Source organism: Herpailurus yagouaroundi, unplaced genomic scaffold (assembly GCF_014898765.1).
Source record: "Herpailurus yagouaroundi ecotype Mexico unplaced genomic scaffold, PumYag 77, whole genome shotgun sequence".
NCBI lineage: Eukaryota > Metazoa > Chordata > Mammalia > Carnivora > Felidae > Herpailurus > Herpailurus yagouaroundi.
This window is the reverse complement of record NW_024412388.1, coordinates 62,336,099-62,357,517: the sequence shown is the minus strand read 5'-3', so window position 1 is coordinate 62,357,517 and position 21,419 is coordinate 62,336,099. Positions and strand designations below refer to the sequence as shown.

The 21,419-nt window shown below is 35.2% G+C and overlaps 1 protein-coding gene across 1 annotated transcript in view; it reads left to right on the top strand.

Moving 5' to 3' along the window:
* The window catches only part of LRRIQ3 (leucine rich repeats and IQ motif containing 3), a 227,498-nt gene that overhangs the window by 47,246 nt on the left and 158,833 nt on the right, over positions 1 to 21,419 (top strand). The window contains 1 exon segment of the mRNA XM_040470641.1: positions 9,504 to 9,637. Coding sequence (XP_040326575.1) covers positions 9,504 to 9,637 — 134 coding nt within the window.

Below are 21,419 nucleotides of genomic sequence, written 5' to 3'. Positions count from 1 at the left end.
TTTTTTTTCAAAATTTAAAAACAAAAAAAAAAAAAAAAAAAAAAAAAGAAAGAAAAAGAAATCTTCAATCCCAGATACTTTCACTGGAGAATTCTTCCAAACATTTAATATTTTATTCTGTTTCTTCTAGAAAATAAAAAGGAACACTTTGCCATTTATTTTGTAAAGTTAATAGTAGCTTGATACCAAAAACAAGAAAATTGCAGATCAGTCAGTATTCCTCATGAAAAGAAGCATAAAAATCTTTAACAAAATGTTAGCAAATAGAATTCAGCAATGTATGAAAATAACTATATTCTATGAGCAAATGGTGCTTATTCCAGGGGTGGAAACTAGAGTAAGTTAGCTTAGCTACAGTAACTAAGATTGAATGGTATTGGTGAGGCATAGATCAATGGGACAGATCAGAAAACCTAAAAATAGGTTCATACAATATGTTCAGCCAAATTTTGACAAATGTATAAGTAATTTGATGGACAGAATATAACCTTTCAATAAACGTTGCTGGAGTATTTGGGTACACACACACACACACACACACACACACACACACACACATAACACAAGCCTCAACCTAAGTTTCACACTTCATACAAAAATGAACTCAAAATGGATCAGGGAGTTAAATGTACAACGTAAAACTATAAAACTTCTAGGAAGAAAAAAATTTAAGGAAATTTTGGGGATCTACGAATAGGAAAAACATTCTGAGACCTGACACAAAAAGCATAATCTTTAAAAAGGAAAAAATGATAAAATTAAAAGTTTTTATTTCTCTGTAAAACAGTCTGTTCGATGAATGAAAAGATAAGTTAGAGTCGGAAAGTATTTGGAAATGAATATTTAAAAACTGATAATAGTTAATTTGGTGGAAATTTAGTAGGTTTTTTTTCTATTTGCTTTTCTTCTTCCCTGAAATTTCTACACTGTTATTATGATTCTAAATGTTATTTGAAGAGTGTTTCTAAAATGTTTACCAAGTAATCCTAAGAAATACTGATTTAAAATAATAAAAATCTTAGTGTGAAGAGTTTCACACTAGATTTCCATTTTCATGTGATTATTAAAGTGAGTATATCATGTGTATGGTATGATGAGGGAGCATAAGGCAAGCTGACGCCTGCAAACCACCCCCCATCCCCAGATGGGATATGTGTGATATTCCTCAGGCACTCCCAGCTGCCCAAGAACAAAGGAGAGAGGAAAACAAATGGTTAAACTGATAAAGTCTCCATCAGTTTACAAATATCTCAATAGCCTAGTCTCCAGGTAATCCCTACTATCTTCATGTTAATATTTTTGCTAGAGGGAAAAATAGCCTTAGCTTGACAATAACTAGGCCTCTAGTAACCTGTAAATCTTCTTTAGCATATGGAAATCCCTTTGAGAAACTTCTTGACTCTACTTCAACTCCACAGTATATAAGCAGTCACTCTTCACAACCCCAGTGTAGCTCTTCCTGCCCACAGGTCATGTGCTTTAATAAAATCACCTTTTTGCACCAAAGATGTGTGTCTTCAAGGATTCTTTCTTGGCATTGGGTCTGAGCCCCACCATTACTCCCAAACCCCATCATGATATGATTTTTTATGGAGTAAAAAGATAAAAACTGTGTGGGTTTGTTCTTTTTACAATCAATACTTGTGGGATTAGTATGATTTACATTTTTCAAATATGTTGGGAAAGTATGTGCCAAATTAGGAAATTCTGATGGGAAAAATCACAAATGGAATAAAAAAAGATAGACCTTGGGGATCAGATACATATAGAATAAATAAAAATATGGGAATAGGATAAAAAAACAAATTTAAGTAAACCTGAATATATTTAGAATATCAAAATAATTGGTATTATTTTTTGTATAATTATAAAGGAATAGAATATAATTTTGGAATTTATTTTTTAAACTACTCTTCCTGTTAGAACACAAAGTACTCTTTTCCATGTGAGTCATATAAAAGTCCTTACTCTTCTTTTGAAATGCTTCATTATGGTTTATACCAGAGTTAGCAACATTTTCATCCCAGGTTTACAATAGCAAGCTGTGGAGTATTGATATTTCAGTATTGTACCATCTGTTTTCTTGATTGTTGAATTTTTTTTTGCCTAAGCATATGTTGTTCTTTGCCAAACTTTTACTGTAATACTTTAATTCCCTTTATTAGACTGAAAATATTAGTGCTCATTGTCTTTCATAGTTAATTTATTGATTTCATAATTTTACATTGTGTTAGTTTGGATACATTGCTTAGTAAATTCCTTTAGACTAATTTGTGTGTGTGTGTGTGTGTGTGTATCAAATAAGGTGTATAGAAATCCTTTGTGAACTCTAAAACACTATATCACTTTAAGTATGACTGTAAAACTCTTGGCAGGTAACATTGTTTGGATGCTTGAAATGTTTGAGCCTTTTTTTAAGTGCTCTACAAATATTCCTTCACAAGAACCCAATGAGGTAGTACCATCCTTATCTTTATTTTAAAGATGATGAACAGGTGAGACAGGTTACTTACCCCAGTAAGAGGTAGAAATGGAATTTAAACCCAGTTTTTCCTCTAGAGCCATCAGTCCTCTAGTGAAGGAGATGCATTACACTCCCTTAGAAACAGGATATGTCCATTTGTCCTCAGATATCAAATGGCTTATGGCATTTGTACAAGTTTGCAGTGATATCTTCATTGGCATTTTATAAGAGAATTGTTTTAGAACATCAGAAAGTTTATTGTCTAGAGGCTCTTTGTTCTCTGGCAAGGACACTAACTCTGCCCACTTTATCTCTTTAAAGAGAAAGAATTATTCATGCTTTGGCAGGAAGCGGAACTCTGCTGCAAACTATAGTGTGAGCTTAATGGTTCTCTGCTGGTGACAACTATAGCATCTGACCAGGACCACTTTTAAGCCTAGTCATCTAAATTCCCTTGTTACTTATGAACTCCACCTCCATGGCAGAGTTCAATTACAAATTTTATTTGTAATAAAATTCAGTTAACAAGAGAGAAAACACATTTACTAACATGTGTATCTCTCATTTATACATGGGAGATAGCCAGGGAAAAATGAGTAACTCCCTGAGATAGCTTAGACTTCATGCTTCAGTACCATCTTAATAGAGAAGGGGGGGGGGAGGTGTAGACCACTTGAGAGAGAGTAAATGATTTTTAGGAAAGATAAATGGGTCTTTAAAAGAATAGGTGGGAGTTAATGACAAAGTTTTGGGTGTGGTACCCTCTCCTACTCTTTTCTCCTAATCTACTCTCTTGTGGTAAGAGTTTGTCTCCTTTGTTGATGAAACTCCTGGGGAGTGAATTTATAGCAATTGAATGCCTTTTAAAGGATCTGTCCTTAATTAGATATTTGGGCAAAGCCTCTCCCTGCATTTGATTACTGCTCAAAATAATCAGTATACCACAGGGGCACATTTTGGCGAGATATGTCTTGAACTCTTACAGTGATATTTTGGGGTGGCATATTTTGCTACCCTGAAGACACATACATGCACACACACGCACACTCATACATATGCCATGAGCCCAAATGCAATGAATAAAGAAACAAAGATTAGAGGAAATCACATCTATTCTAGTAACCGACAAAGGGTAACATTTAAATAGAAGACTGCTTCATGGACGTGCTTTTAATCATAGTGAAGATTGTTTTTCAGGTATAATGAAGATGAGACTGAGACCAAGTCAAAGGTAGAAACTAGCTCAGCTTGGCTTTATGCCATTCTTCATACATATAAGAAAACTATGTGAAATAGAGGAGACTCTCTGGCAGATAGGATCCACTGTTACAAGTCACAGAATAAATTTCATGTAGAGGCTTGTTAAAAGACAAAATTCAACTGAGTGTATTTGAAGATCTAATCGGCTTTCCTAAGTGATTCATGAATCAGGCAGCATCCCATTTAGCAAGTATGGAGGAGTTCCAAAGGGGAGTTGAACAAAATGGAAGGTTTTTATAGGAAGGAATGTGGGGCAAAGAAGTTATTAGCAAAGAGAAAGCATTGTTCCAGGTAAGATCACCATTCCATAGGTAGAAGAGCAGGCAGCGGGTCTTATTAGGTAGATTTACCTCATCTTCCTTTGGGATATGGAGAGGGCCCATGTGACAGATTACCTCATTGGTGCTGACCAGAAAATTCCTGATTGGTTAAGTCTACATTTCTGGGGGAGGCCAAAACTATAATTAGATTAGGTATTAAGCCCTAGTTTGGTAACTTGGCTTGGCACAAGTGACTCTATCTTGAGCCTGTGGTTTTCTCTTTAACAGGCAGGGTTACAATGAATAGTATATTGATAATGAGGTAGGACTCCTTTGTGATAGCGCAGTCAGGAGCTTCAGAAAGGAGATGAGTCTCAGCCACATAACTTAACTGGAGTAGTTGACAAGCTAATAATTAACTCAGTAGGAGAAAGATGGCCTTTGACAGAATAGCTTTAACAAATTAAGAATATATACATGAAAATGATGAGAAAAAAATAACCATGGAGGTAAGTTCCAGGATATCTACTATACATAAATAGGAATTTTAGTAGAGAAAATAAAGCAAAATGAGAAGCAATAATCAAAGCTATCTCTCTCTTTCTCTCTCTCTCTCTATATATATAATATATTATATGTATATATGTATATATAAATACATATATATGTATATAATGTATATGTATATATATGTATATATATATATATACATATATATGTATGTAATGTCATGAATCTTAGTATGGAGCAAAGTTGGGAAAGAACAACATGTATTTTCTTTAAAAATTGTTGAAGTTCAGCTCTCTAGTCATGGAAGAAGGAAAAAGCAAAAATCTACTTCAGATGAGATGTTTTAATATATCATTAGGCAAGTTGAGGTGTTGGCAAGTGTAGAGCATGTGAAGCAAAGTGAAAAACATTTGCAAAGGCACAGGGGTGAGGCTAGAGCTTGGCATAATCAACTGACAACAAGTAACTTAGTGTTCTTATAGTTTAGAAGACATAGTTGGGCATGTCGTTACAAAAACAGGAGTATTATAACAAAGGGTGTAATGTGTAATACTAGGGAGATGGCTTCATCTTGTAAGGTCTTGGGGAAATATTTAACAATGTAGCATGATCCAATTTTCATACTAGAAAAATCATCATGTATTCTGTAATTTTGGAGTGGAGGCAAATTCAGTATAAAGAAATCAGTGAGGACTGGGCCCTGGTTTATAACAACCGATTTCTTAAATTAGTAGAGGGTATGGATTATAGGGAACAGATTGAAGAGATACTGTTTTGATAGAAATTAGTGAATTTATTAGATGGTAAGGGGAAGGGAGGAGTGTGGGTTCATTATTTAGATGAAAAGGTGAAGAATAATTTCAGTGACTATATATGTAATGCAGTATGAGGTATGGATTGGGGATGTTTTGAAATGGGTGAGATAATTATTTCAGTTTTTGACATATAAGTAGAGAAATAGAATTGGAATTTTATAGATTTGTAATTTAAGAGGTAATTCCTAATAGGGGTTATAGCTATGTGGATAATCAGCATATGTGAGATGGTAAGATGTAGAAAGGAAGGTGATCATTCAAGGAGAATTAGCAGAGAGGTGAAAAACAAAAGCAAGCCTAAATTATACCAATATTTAAATAGTTTGAAGAAGAAAAGAAACCAGCCAAACATACTGAGAAATAAAAATTTAAAAGGTAGAAAAATTAGGAATATGATGTTATTGCAGCCAGACAAGAATTGAATTACAAAAATAGGTTGATAATACCAAATTAAGCTTGGAGAACAAATATGACAATGTATAAGTTGCTATTACATAGTGATTTAATAGTCAACTAATAATTGAATGCTAGTTATGGACTAGTAGTTTACTTCGTCTTAGAGATATAGGATAAAGAAAGATTTCTTAAACTTAGTGAGTTATATTGCAAGTGGGGAAGATCAATAATTGTGTGTAGCATAAACTCATCAATAAAAAACAAATCAGGACTTAGGAGAGACTTTATTCAAAAGGATTATTACAAGGGAGGGAAAGGGGCTGGTGCAATAGGGGGAATACTGTAGTTGATCAGTGATCTGCAAACGTCTTTAAGGTTAATCGAAGGTTTTTTCTTTTATTGGGAGGAGTAAATAAGACTGGAAAGAACTGGTGTGGATAAGTAGGATGAAGGAGAGTGGCATGATCTGACTGTAAATCAAAGAATGTTTTACCTTGAGAGTTGCCTATTTCAGGAAGAGCTGTTAAGAGAGGGTTATGTGGTGGCTCAGGCTGAAGGTGGGCAAAGTTCAGAAACCTAGGGGACAGAGAGGATCTTAGCCAAAGATTGGTTAGTGGGGACAAAGTAGTTTAATCATTAAAAGGCAAGTGAGAATTTAGAGAGTCTGTGTCAGGGCCGTGTCATAGGTATGCTAGAGGGGCATCCATGGATGCTATCTAAGTAATAATATGGGGGAAGGGTGCTTTTTTGGAGTAAACCATTTTCTGAAAGGACTGGGTGAGGAAATTCCTTAACCTTTTCTGTTTTCTAGGATCACAGGGCTCAGGTAAAATTCAACATTGTCAAGTGTGACAAATGAGTTGCTGCACAAGATAATATTATAGAAGGATATTGAACTCAGATCAATGTCAATAAAGTCTTTTTGGAGGAAAGAATTGAATCTCCAAAAGACTAAGATAGTGAGACTAGTAATTGAGAAAGGCAGTCAAGAAACTGGAATGGTACCTGTAAAAAGCATTGAGGTTTGATTATTATGTAATTTTCAGGGGTATAAGTGGTTGGATATTGCCATTTTGGAAGGTATCTTATGTATGGCGAAGGGAGGTGAGATTGAGGTGAGAAGATACTAAATCAAGGATTTTGTGTGCTTTCAGTGATGTGCCAGTGAAATATATGAAGCAAGGATGCCAGATGATCAGATTTGCATTTTAGAAAGTTCACTCTAGCAATAGTGCTTATTGTGGTTCAAAGGGAGTGGGGGAATGGGGATTATTTCAGATGTCAAGACATTTTTAGTAAGTTAAGTGATAAAGACATGAAGTAAAGCAGTGGCAGAGATTAGAAGAAAAGGGAGAAGTCAGGTAGATATTGGGATGTTGAATATATTGGATCTAGCAGCATTTGGGTATAAAGAAGCATAAGAGAAAAGAGAGCTTAGGGTAGTTCCAGGCTTTCTGAGTTAGGTAACTATGGGCACTAGTGCCATTTACTAAAAGCATATAAGAAGGCAGTTCAAAAAGGAAAATTCATGTTTGGGAAAGCTGAATTTAACTGGATATCAGTTTAATCATATTGTTCTATAGCTCTGTAGACAGTTCAGTCCTAGAGCTGGAAATCTGAAAGTCATTAGCACATAGATATATATTGAAGCTATGAATTGGATACAACCATCTAGAGAGTGTGTTCACTCGAGAAAACACAATGAGCGAATCCTTTCAGTGTGAAATTAGACCAATGAATGGATAGGTCTTTAAAAAGTCCAAAGTAAACAGAATTCTAGGAAAACTAAGAAGAGTGTTGTATAGAAGCCAAGGGTAGTGTTTCGAGGAGGAATATCCAATCAATGTAAGAAAAGTATCGGGTGCATTGGTAGAGGTAAAATCCGGTAGATTGAGGTACAAGAAAGGAGAAGGTAGGTACAGCAAATATGGAATTCTGATCCAAGAATTTAGGCTTTTTTAATATATATTTTTTTTTAATTTTTTTTTCAACGTTTTTATTTTTATTTTTGGGACAGAGAGAGACAGAGCATGAACGGGGGAGGGGCAGAGAGAGAGGGAGACACAGAATCGGAAACAGGCTCCAGGCTCTGAGCCATCAGCCCAGAGCCCGACGCGGGGCTCGAACTCACAGACCGAGAGATCGTGACCTGGCTGAAGTCGGACGCTTAACCGACTGCGCCACCCAGGCGCCCCTATATTTTTTAATATTTATTTTTGAGAGACAGAGAGACAGAGTGTGAGTGGGGGAGGGGCAAAAAGAGGGAGAGACACAGAATCGAAGATAGGCTCCAGGCTCGGAGCTGTCACCACAGATCCTGACCTGGGGCTCAAACTCATGAACTGTGAGATCATGACCTGAGCCAAAGTTGGACACTTAACCAACTAAACTACCCAGGCACCCCCAGAATTTAGGCTCTTAATGAAACTTAAATACAAAAGATGGAGGGTTGGGATGTGTATGATTATTTATATGGTTGCATTTTAAAGTTTAATTTATTTTAATTAATTTTTAGTTTATTTGAATTAATGAATTTTAAAGATGGGAGAGGCTACATCATATTAATAGGTAAAGGGATTGTGCCAGTAGAAGATAAGTAATAGTGAAACAGAGATAGATGGGACTTAACAGCAATGGAGTGCCTGTCTTGGATAGGAAGGGATATACTTCTTGTTTTAAGACTAAGTAGAAGGCACTTCTATTCAGAATACATAGGGATATAGATAAATGGGAGTATAATTAAACTTAAGGAATGGAGGAGGGTTAGTTGATGGATTTCAGACCTGATGGCCCTGTTTGATCTGGGAAAGGTATTTAGGGAGTTCTAGGGAAAAGGCTTAAAGAGTATTGAGAAGAGTACAGAATGTTTGCAGTATCTCCTGTTGGGAATGGAAGTGAGCCAGGGCCAAGCAAAGCATTTGATAAGTAGCAATGAATATTTGTAAATATAAATTTGAAGTAGCACTAATCTGCAATGTTTTGTGATTTTTTTTTTTTTCCTGGCAGTACATAGCTGATTGAATGTATAGGCAGAAAAGGGGACATGAAGTGATTAGGTTGATAATTTTCAGGGTAGGTGCCTTAAAAACGATATAAGTTTTAGGTTTTTAGTATATAATCCTTACATTTAAGACATAAGTAAAGTAGCTTTACTTCTAACTAGTCAAATGATCAATAAGGATATAGGGAGTGTATAATCCGAAATCTAAAATTTTAAATGATCAATAAGGATATAGGGAGTGTATAATCCGAAATCTAAAATTTTGCAGGAACAGAGACCTTAAAGATAATTTCTTTAAAGACAGTATAGAATATTTTTCTTCAGGGGATGAGCTATATCCTAATAAAAGTGTCCAATATTCTAGTTAAGCTGCAACTAAATTTTGAAGTACTGTAAATTATTCTGTGAATCCAACATCTGTCAGTTTCCTATGTGAATCCACAGAATAGTTTTAGACTTTCATTGAATACCTATTCTTGCCACCACCTTTTAAAGACCAACTTGATCATAGTAAAAATTTTATACTTATGATATCAGATTGGAAAAAAAATCTAGAATGGAGACATTTATCATCATGGGTCTTGCATTTTGTATAGAAGATTGAAATTATTTTGTTCTACTAACTCTTGATCTTATGATCTAGTGAAATAGATATGAAAATGTATTTATTTTACTATTATACCTACAGGACACTTGTGAACATTTTAATAGTTTATATTATTAGACTACCAACTTTAAAATATCCCTTGGAAATTCTTACATGAAGTATAAATATTAAATGTATTTTCTTCATACAGGGATCAACCTATGGTGATGAAATTAATAATATCAAATATATTGTTTCAAAAATTAATGAAATTCTGGCTCATACTTCACCAGTTTTGATTGTTCAAAGATGGATACGTGGTTTCTTGGTTAGAAAAAAAATGAGGTATGTTTTCTTTACTATTTGAATATTAAAATAAGATAATAAAATCAGTGATAAGTCAATTTTTTAATAATATATATGTTTGTATTCTCTATCAGAATAGTATTTTATTGACTATTAGAACTTGTTTTAAAGAAAACACCATATACTCTGTAGTAATATTATAATATTTAGCATAATAAAAATTGATAATTTTACTTTTTATTTTAAATTTACCATATAAACAGCTAATCAATAGGGTTTTTATTAATCATTGTTGGAGTAATTCTGCTAGTTTTCTTTTTATTAAACTTAAATATTTCAGTCAAAAACATATTACATTTCTCTTATATAATGGGATGTAATAGAAATATAAGCCACATACTATATAATGGGATACAATAGGAATATAAATCATGAAACATGAAGATTTCATATATTGAGGGGATGTGAAGATAATTTTTCTGAAACATCTGCTACCACATCAATCTACATACCCTTTAGTTAGCTGTCTTTTCCTCTCTCTTCATTTCCTATATTCCTTTCCAATGGCTGGCATTTGCAAACAGAGGAAAACTTTTCTTGCAAACATCTCTCAGCATTTTAATTGGGGAGATCAGATAGGATACTCTACTGTCAACTTATTTGTATTAGTTATGCCAAACATCAAACATATGAAAAAAATAATAGAACATTCTCATATAGTTTACTCTCCAGATGCTAAATGCAGAGTTCAGAAGACAGAAATGAAATTTGGCCCTGAAAAATAGGCAGGATTAAATAGTTCTTGAGTTGGGCAGTGGGCATGGCCTGAGAAAGCAAAATTAGAAAGTTCTACTGAAATGATATTCAACATTCTCTGGTGAGGCTGAGAGAATGTTCTCCTGCATTAGCCTGAATGTGCTAAATCACAGGGCAATAGCGCCTATAAAGAGGTAAGTATGAGGGACAAGTAGCAAATCTGACCATAACTTCCTTCTTCTGAGGAAGAAGTTCCATTTACTCTTCAAACCAAGTCAAAAAGAGAGTGGGCTCAAAAGTGGGGGCACATAAAATGATTTGGAATAAAAGATGTGGGAAGGTTTTTAGGCAGTTACTGATAGGTACATATTTTTTCTATCTCATGTTCCATTTAAATTTAGTATGCATTTTACATGAAATAAGTGTCTAATGAAAGGGACCTGTCTTTATGCCCCCAGATTGAGTTTTTCTCTCTTAGATCAAGATTTCCTCTAATACTCATGTAGCATGAGATAAAAACCTTGTGCATGGAAACAATTTCTGAAAATTTAGTATGTGTGAACAGAGTTTGAATGAGCTTTGTGGAAAGAGATTTCAGTAATGGTAATAGATCACAGTGGTTCAAGGCAGACTGATTTTGATTATTTTTCTCTTTAAAATGATGTTCCATTAGTCCCCTTAACTGCTCTGAGCCTGAGTTTCTTCATATGTCGAATGGTAGAGAGCAGGGGCTAAAAGCAGGACTTACTTCACTCTTTGCTTGTGGGAATTAAAATCATGAATATAAAGCATAGCTCAATCTTACTAGCTGCTATATTTTAAATATCATCACTGTTGTTATATCTGTGCTCTCTGCTTTATTTGATTCCATGGGAAACATACTCTGTATCTTTTCTTTTTTGATTCTTGCTCCCTTTTAATTACATTTATGACAGCATATGCATAGTAATCTTTCAAAAATATAAATCTGATTTGATTCACCAACTTAATATCCTTCAATTGCTCCTAGTTTTTTTTAGGGCAAATGGCTGGGATATTTGCCCCTACAATGTTCATAACGTACTGTCATTATCACTAGCACTTACCATGCTATATTGCAGTTGTCTATATAATTATCTGTATCTCCAGATGTACTGTACATTCTGAATCTCTAGCATATAACAGAGTGCTTGACATATGTTAGGTGTTCAAAACATACTTTGCACAGTTGATAAATACATAAATAAATGGATTGTGAAAACTAGAATCAGAAAAGTAGATCTGGATTAATCTATGGGAAAATGAAAACGGAAAGGAAGTGGGAAACATGCAAAGCTACTCTGAGAATTGCCTATGGATTCCCCCAACCTAAAGGTACAAGTGATTAGTCCTATCATATGTCTATTTCTAGCTATGAGAGGTATCTCACCACAGCCAAATACTTTGCACTTTGCTTGGAAACTGTTCACTTAAACTGCTTGAAATTTTATATACATCCTTGAAATATCATATACTGCCTGAATTTAGAAAACTGTTATGATTAATGCTATTTTAAAGTGATGGTGCTTCTAATAGGGATGATACAGTGCAAAGGAGGTATACTTTTTATTTTTATTTTTTTTTTTAATTTTAATCCAGTATAATTAACATAAGATATCAGTTTCAGGTGCACAATGCAGTGATTCAGTCCTTCCACAAACTACTCATTGCTCATCATGATAAGTGTACTCTTAATCTCTTGCACTTATTTTACCCATTTATCCACCCAAATTAAGTTCCCTCTGGTAACCATCAGTTTGCTCTGAATAGTTAAGAGTCTGTTTCTTGGTTTGTCTCTCTCTCTGTCTCTCTCTCTTTTTTTTTTTTTTTTTTTTTTTTTGTTCATTTGTTTTGTTTCTTAAATTCCACATATGGCTGAAAACATAATGGTATTTGTCTTTCTCTGACTGGCTTATTTCACTTAGCATTATACCCTCCAGATCCACCCATGCTGCTGTAGAAGGCAAAATTTCATGGCTGAGTAATTGTGTGTGTGTGTGTACGTGTACTTTTTACTTTTATTTTATCCATTTGTCTATCAATAGACACTTTGGCTGCTTCCATAATTTGGCTATTGTAAATAATGATGCAGTAAACATAGGAGTGCATATATATCTTTTCAAATTAGTGTTTTCGCACTCAGAGTAAATAGTAGTGTGATTACTGGATCACGTGTTAATTCTAATTTTAATTTTTAGAAGAACTTCCATAGTGTTTTCCGCAGTGGCTGCACTAGGTTGCATTCCCACCAACAGTACATGAGGGTTCCTTTTTCTCCACATCTTTGCCAATATTTGTTTCTGATGTTTTTGATGTTAGTCATTCTGACAGGTTTGAGGTGATATTTCATTGTAGTTTTGATTTGCATTTCACTGACAATGAGTCATATTGTGTGTCTTTTTATGTGTTTGTTGGCCATCTGTATGTCTTCTTTGGAGAAATGTCATTCATGTCTTCTGCCCATTTTTAATTGAATTATTTGGGGGTTTTTTGGATGATGAATAGTTTAAGTTCTTTATATATTTTGGGTACTACACTTTTACCAGATATGTCACTTGCAAATACCTTCTCCCATTCAGTAGGTTGTCTTTTGGCTTTGTTGATTGTTTCCTTTGCTTTGGAGAAGATTTTTATTTTGATGAAGTCACAATGGTTTATTTTGCTTTTGTTTCCCTTGCCTCAGAGGACAGATCTAGAAAAATGTTGCTATGGCCAATGTCAGAGACATTACTTCCTATATTCTCTTTTAGGATTTTTATGGTTTCAGGCCTAATATTTAGGTCTTTATACACTTGGAATTTATTTTTGTGTATGTTATAAGAAAGTGGTCCAGTTTTCCCAACACCATTTGTTGAAGAGACTGTCTTTTTCCCATTGCATATCCTTTTATGCTTTGTTGAATTTTATTTGACCATTTAATTGTGGGTTTATTTCTAGGCTCTCAATTATAACCCACTGATCCCTCTGTCTATTTCTGTGTCAAAACTATACTGTTTTGATGACTACAGCTTTACAGGATATCTTGAAATCTGGGATTGTGATACTTCCAGTGTTGTTCTTTTTCAAGATTGCTCTGGCTTTTCAGGGTCTTTTGTGGTTCTATACAAATTTTAGGGTTGTTTGTTTTAGTTCTGTAAAAAATGCTGTCTATATTTTGATAGGGATTGCATTAAATCTGTAGATTGCTTTGGGTGGTATGGACATTTTTTTAATATGAAATTTACTGTCAAATTGGGTTTCCATACAACACCCAGTGCTCATCCCAACAGGTGCCCTCCTCAATGCCCATCACCCACTTTCCCCTCCCTCCCACCCCCCATCAACCCTCAGTTTATTCTCAGTTTTTAAGAGTCTCTTATGGTTTGCCTCCCTCCCTATCTAACTTTTTTTCCCCTTCCCCTCCCCCATGGGTTTCTGTTAAGTTTCTCAGGATCCACATAAGAGTGAAAACATATGGTATCTGTCTTTCTCTGTATGACTTTTTTCACTTAGCATCGCACTCTCCAGTTCCATCCACATTGCTACAAAGAGCCATATTTCATTCCTTCTCATTGCCATGTAGTATTCCATTGTATATATAAACCACAACTTCTTTATCCATTCATCAGTTGATGGACATTTAGGCTCTCTCCATACTTTGGCTATTGTTGAAAGTGCTGCTATAAACATTGGGGTACAAGTGCCCCTATGCATTAGCACTTCTGTATCCCTTGGGTAACTTCCTAGCAGTGTTTTTGCTGGGTCATAGGGTAGATCTATTTTTAATTTTTTGAGGAACCTCCACACTGTTTTCCAGAGTGGCTGCACCAGTTTGCATTCCCACCAACAGTGCAAGAGGGTTCCTATTTCTCCACATCCTCTCTAGCATCTGTAGTCTCCTGATTTGTTCATTTTAGCCACTCTGACTGGTGTGAGGTGATACCTGAGTGTGGTTTTGATTTGTATTTCCCTGATAAGGAGTAATGTTGAGCATCTTTTCATGTGGCTGTTGGCCATCTGGATGTTTTCTTTAGAGAAGTGTCTATTCATGTCTTCTTCCCATTTCTTCACTAGATTATTTGTTTTTTTGGGTGTGGAGTTTGGTGAGTACTTTATAGGTTTTGGATACTAGCCCTTTGTCTGATACGTCATTTGCAAATATCTTTCCCCATTCTGTCGGTTGACAATATTTGTTTCCCCAATCCATGAGCATGGATTATCTTTACATTTGTTTGTGTCATCTTCAGTTTCTTTCACCAGTATTTTATAGTTTTCAGAGTACAGGTCTTTCACTTCCTTTGTTAAGTTTATTGCTAGATATTTTACTATTTGTTGTGCAATTGTAAATGGGGTTGTTTTCTTAATTTCTCATTCTACTATCACATTGTTAGGGTATAGGAATCCAATGGATTCCTGAATATTGGTTTTGTATCCTGTGACCTTATTGAATTTATTGATCAGTTCTAGTAGGTTTTTGATTGAGTCTTTAGCATTTTCTCTATATAGTATCATGTCATCTGTAAAAAAGAGAAAGTTTTACTTCCTCCTTACCAATTTGGATGGCTTTTGTTGATTTTTCATGTTTGATTGCTGTGGCTAGGACTTTCAGTACTATGCTGAATAAAAGTGGTGAAAGTGGACATCCTTGTCCTGTTCCTGAGCTTAGGGGGAAATCTCTCAGATTTGCACCATTCAGTAAGATATTAGCTATGAGTTTTTATTTTATGCCACTTATTATGTTGAGGCATATTTCCTCTGCACCTACTTTGTTGAGGGTCTTTTTCATGAGTTTATGTCATACTTTGTCAAATGCTTTTTCTGTATCTAGTGAAATGATCATGTGTTGTTTATTTTTTTTATTTTTTTTTTTAACGTTTATTTTTGAGACAGAGAGAGGCAGAGCATGAACGGGGGAGGGTCAGAGAGAGAGGGAGACACAGAATCGGAAGCAGGCTCCAGGCTCTGGGCCATCATCAGCCCAGAGCCCGACGCGGGGCTCGAACTCACGGACCGTGAGATCGTGACCTGAGCTGAAGTCGGACGCTTAACCGACTGAGCCACCCAGGCGCCCCATGATCATGTGTTTTTTATCCTTTCTCTTGTTGATGTGATTTATCAAATTGACTAAATTGTGAATATTGAACAACTCTTGCATCCTGGGAATAAATCCCACTTGATGGTGTGATTAATTTTTTTTTCTAAGGTATTGTTGGATTCAGTTGCTAATATTTTGTTGAGGATTTACCTGTAGTTCTCTTTTTTGTGATGTTTTTATCTGGCTTTGGTATCAAGGTAATGTTGGTTTCATAGAATGAATTTGGAGATTTTCCTTCCTCTTCTATTTATTGGAATGGTTTGTGAAGAATAGCTATTAACTCTTCTTTACATGTAGAGTAGAATTCACTGGTGAAGTCTTGGACTTTTGTTTGTTGGTAGTTTTCTGATTAGCAATTCAATTTCATTCTTGGTAATCCTCTTCAAAATTTCTAATTCTTCCTGATTCAGTTTTGGGAAATTGTATGATTCTAAGAATTTATTTATTTCTTCTAGATTGTCCCAATTTGTTGGCATATAATTTTTCATAATTTTCCCTTAAAATCCTTTGTATTTCTGTGGTGTCAGTTATTATGTCTCCTCTTTCATTTCTAATTTTGTTTATTTGAATCCTTCTCTCTCTCTTTCTCTCTTGCTCACATGAGTCTGGCTAACGTTTATCAATTTTGTCCATCTTTTCAAAGAGTCAGTTCTTAGTTTCATTGATCTGTTCTATTGTTTTTTAAGTTTCTATTTCATTTATTTCTGTTCTAATTTTCAATATTTCCTTCTACTTGTTTTTTTTTTCTTTTTCTCTACCTCCTTTAGGTGTAAGATTATGTTGTTTATTTGAGATTTTTCTTTCTATTTGAGGTATTTTATAGTTTCATAGTGTTGTGGTCAGAAAGATACATGGTATGGCTTCAGTCTTTTTGAATAAGTTGAGACTTGTTTTGTAGACTAACATGTGATCTCTTCTGGAGACTGTTCTGGGTGCACTTGGAAAGACTATGTATTCTGCTGTTTTAGGATAGAATGTTCTGAATGTATCTGTTAGATTCGTGTGGCCCAATGTCTCATTCAAAGCCACTGAATGATTCTTGTTGATTTTCTATTGGTGATCTATCCATTGATATAAGTGAGGTATTAAAGTCCCCTGCTATTATTGTATTATTATTGATTTCTTCCTTTATGTTTGTTATTAGCCTTTATGTATTTGAGTGCCTGCATGTTGGGTGCATAAATATTTAAATTATTGTATCTTCTTGTTGGATTGTTTCCTTTATGATTATATAGTGTCCTTGTCTCTTGTTACAGCCCTTGATTTAAAGTATATTTTGTCCATTGTATTGCCACTGAAGCTTTCTTTTCACTTCCATTTGTATGATAAATGCTTTTCCATCCCTTCACTTTTAATCTGGCTTTATCTTTGGGCCTGAAATGATATAGTTGGGTCTTGCTTATTTATCCATTCTGTTACCGTATGCCTTTTGATTGATTAGTCCATTTATATTCAAAGTAATTATTGATAGGTATGTAGTTATTGACCTGGTGTTAAATGTTTTATGGTTCTTTTTTTGTAGTTCTCTTCTGTTTCTTTGTCTCTTGCTCTCCTTTGTAAGTTTATTGGCTTATTTTTAGTGATATACCTGGATTCCTCTAGTGATATACCTGGATGCCTTTCTCTTTATTTATTTTTGTATATCTATGACCATTTTTTGATTTGTGTTTAAAGTTACTATTGGGTAGTGTATATTAAGTTGATGATTGCTTTATTTCAAAACCATTTTAAAAGCACGAAATTTTTACTCCTCCCCCCCTCTCACTTTTTAGATATATGTTGTCTTACTTTACCTCCTTTTATTTTGTGAATTGCTTGACTGATTTTTATAGATATATTTAATTTTACTGCTTTTGTTGTTCCTACTTTTCTTACTCTTGCTTATGTCGTTCCACTAAAAGAGTCCCCTTTAACATTTCTTATAAAGCTTGTTTAGTGGTGATGAATTTCTTTAACTTTTGTTTGCCTGGGATACTCTTTATCTCTCTTTCTATTCTAAATGATAGCCTTACTGCATAGAATATTCTCGGTTGTAGATTTTTTTCTTTTAGCACTTTGAATATATCATAACACTCCCTTCTAGCCAGCAAAGTTTCTGCTGAAAAAAAAATCAGCTTAATAGCTTTGTGGGGTTTCCCTTGTATGTAACTATTTTCTTTTCTCTTGCTGCTTTTAAAATTCTCTATTTATCTCTACTTTTTGCCATTTTAATTACTATGTAGACACATCCTTGGGTTGATTTTGTTGGGGGCTCTCTGTGCTTCCTGGATCTGGATTTTTGTTTCCTTCACCAGATTTGGGATTTTTTCAGCTATTATTTCTTTAAATAAATTTTCTACCCCTTTTTCTCTCTTTTCTTTTGCTGAGATCCTATAATGTGAAGGTTAATATACTTGATGGTGTTGCTGATTCCCCTTAGTCTGTTTTCATTTAAAAATTTTTTTCCTCTTTTTTGTTCAGCTTGATTGCTTTCATTACTCTGTCCTCAAAGTCACCGATCCCTTTTTCTGATTCCTCTAGTATTTATTCCATCTAGTATATTTTTAATTTCAGTTATAGATTTCTTCATTTGTACACTTTTTCCCCCCGTCTGTTGAGGGTCTCACTGAGGTCCTCCACTCTTTTCTCAAGTCCATTGAGTATCTTTATGACCACTACTTTAAATTCTCTATCAAGAATATTGCTTATATCCATTTCATTTAGCTCTTTTGCTATGATTTTGTCCTGTCCTGTTCTTTCATTTGAGACATATTCCTCTGTCTCTTCCTTTTGTCTAACTTTCTATGTGTATTTCTTTGTTAGGAAAGTCAACCACATATCCTACATTTGAAAGTAGAGGCCTTATGAAGAAGAGGTCATATAGTGCCCTAGAGTGCAGTGTCCGCTGTTCACTAGAACTTGGCACTTCAGGGGTGTCTCCTATGTGTATGGTATGCACCCTACTGTTTTGCGTGAGCCACATTTGCCTTCAGTTCAGTCATCTGCAGTGGCTCTCTTTGCCTGTATGGAGCAGGATTTGGTCCTTTGTTGCCTTCAGTTCAGTCATCTTCAATGGCTCTCTTTGCTTGTTTGGAGCAGGATTTGGTCTTATGTTGTTGGAGCCATCTTGTATTTGAATTGAATCAGACCAGGCAATTGCCAGAACTGTGGGAGCATTAAACTGCAGGGCACTTTCCCTGTGTTGTCCCCTGAGAAGCTTTCATTGGTGGGTGGGGCCCAAAGTCAGATTAGATGTGTCTGTCTCCATCCCACTGCTGGGGCTGCAGTTGAACTGGTGTGTGTTACTTTCTTCCCCTCTCCCTTGGGCAATAGTCACTTTCAGGTGATGCTGATCCCTGTCAGATTTGTTTGTGCAGTGCCGAGTTGTGGCAGTGCTTTGGGTGCACGCCTGCCAAGGGTATATTGGATGGGGAGGGTCTGCAAGGGAGTGCAAGGATGAAGTATGCAGTGTTAGCAAGGTCTGGGCTAGTCTACTCTAGGAGGGGACCTGCAGTCACCTCAGAAAATTCCTGCTGAGGCTGAGCTGGAGACGTGGGTCTGCAGAAGAGCACAGGAGCAGGGCACGCTGTCAGCAAGCTAGGTGAAGAGTGTTTAGGCTGTGCTGGTTCCCACAAATATCCCTGTATCTGGGATGTGGAGTGGGGAAGGGAAGGATCTGTTTCCAGTGGCAGACAGCTGTTATGTGTTGGACATTTGTGTTTAGTTATAAACAAATGATTTTCCTCCCTCTCTGTTTTTATCTTATTTTTCCTTCCCTTCCCTTATGTTTATCTGTTGTTTCTTTAATTCCGTTTATGCATGAAATCATTTATTTGTCTGTCTGTGACTGACTTCTTTCACTTAGCGTAATACACTCTAGTTCATCCACACTGTTGCAAATGGCAAGATTTCATTCTTTTTGATTGCTGGGTGCATTGTGTACACACACACATACACACACACCCCACATCTTCTGAATCCATTCATCAGTTGATGGACATTTGGTCTCTTTCCATAAGTTGGCTATTGTTGATAGTGCTGCTGTAAACATTGGGGTGCATGAATCCCTTCAAATCAGCATTTTTGTATCCTTTGGATAAATACCTCGTAGTGCAGTTGCTGGGTCCTAGGATAGTTCCATTTTTCATTTTTTGAGGAACCTCCATACTGTTATCCAGAGTGGTTGTACCAGTTTGCATCCCACCAACAAAAGTGTCCCCCTTTCTCTGCATCCTTGCTGACATCTGTTTCCTGACTTGTTCATTTTAGCCATTCTGACAGGTGTGAGGTGGTATCACATTGTGGTTTTGATTTGTTTTTCCCTGATGATGAGTGATGTTGAGCGTCTTTTTATGTGTCTGTGTCTTCTTTGGAAAAGTGTCTGTTCATGTCTTCTGCCCTTTTCTCCACTGGATTATTTGGTTTTTTTGAGGGGGGTGTTGAGTTTGGTAAGTTCTTTATAGATTTTGGATACTAACCCTTTATCTGATATGTCATTTGCAAATATTTTCTCCTATTCCATTGGTTGCCTTTTAGTTTTGTTGACTGTTTCCTTCACTGTGCAGAAGCTTTTTATTGTGTAAGAGACTCTTAAATACAGAAAACAAACTGAGGGGTGCTGGATCAGAGAAGGGTGGAGGGATGTGTTAAATAGATGATGGACATCATGGAGGGTACATTTAGGGATGAGCATTGGATATCATATGTAAGAGATAAATTACTGGGTTCTACTCCTGCAACCAAGACTACACTGTGTATCAACTAGCTTAAATTTAAAAAAAAAGAAGAAATGAAATTATGCATGGAAATTTGCACATGTCAAGTTCTATTGTTTAACCTATTCCAAATTCTGTGCTCTTTACTTTTCTATGTTTTCTGAAGAACCCCAGTCTTTTTAGTAGGGAATTGTTTTTGGAAACAAGTATCTGGGAATTGGATATGTTCATTGTTACTAGAGTGTCATGGTTCCTAGGCCATTTTGGCAGACAGAATAGGAAATGGTTTATCTTTCACGTCATGAATTCATACTGACACCTCTAATGCTAATCCAAGAAGGGGGTTCTGTACTTCTCTCTACTTTCTATACTTTCTGTACTTTCCTTCCACATGTGACTTTTGGTTGCCAACATTATCAGTAATTTTGCTCATTAGCTTAATTCCAGTGGATACAAACAGTTTAGAATTGCTATACATAAACTACTTTCAACTGAGAACATATTTAATAAAGTTAAAATATATTGAAGATATTTTTTGTATTTATTCTGGAGATGTATATTTAAAATAATTGTTGAATAGGTACTGAGTGTTATCATAGTATATTATTAGCTCCTTTTCTAATAATTTTATTTCCTTTCAATTTTAAAATATCTATTTTCATCTTTTATTTCTCCCTTAAGGCATCTTCTGTTTATTATGCTCCTTCTAGTTTAGTATTTATTTCTAAAATGAATTTTAACATTCTGGTTCTTTTCTGAATCTTATCATTGTATTTCTAAACTTGTCTACTTCTAGTTTATGTGGTCTTGTATGCCTTTTATCATTTTCTTCATACCTTTTAGTTTATATTTTTTAAAAATAAGACTTTATTTTATTTTGGAGCAGTTTAAGTTACATATCAATATTAAACAGAAGGTACAGAGATTTCTAATATACTCCCAACCTCTACTCATTTATAGCCTCTCCCATTATAAACATTCCCCATCAGACTGTGGTACCTTTGTTAAAACTGATGAACTTAAATTGACACGTAGTGATACCCCAAAGCCCATAGTTTACATTAGAATATACTCTGTGTTATATATTCTATGGCTTGGACACATGTATAATGGTATGCATTATCATTATTGAATTATATAGTGTATTTTCTCTGCCTCCAAAAATTCTTTTCCTCTTCCTGTTCATTTCTCTTTCCACCTCTAACCCCTGGAAGCCCTGATTTTTTATTGTCTCCATGGATTTGCCTATTCTAGAATATCATATGGTTGCAGTCATACA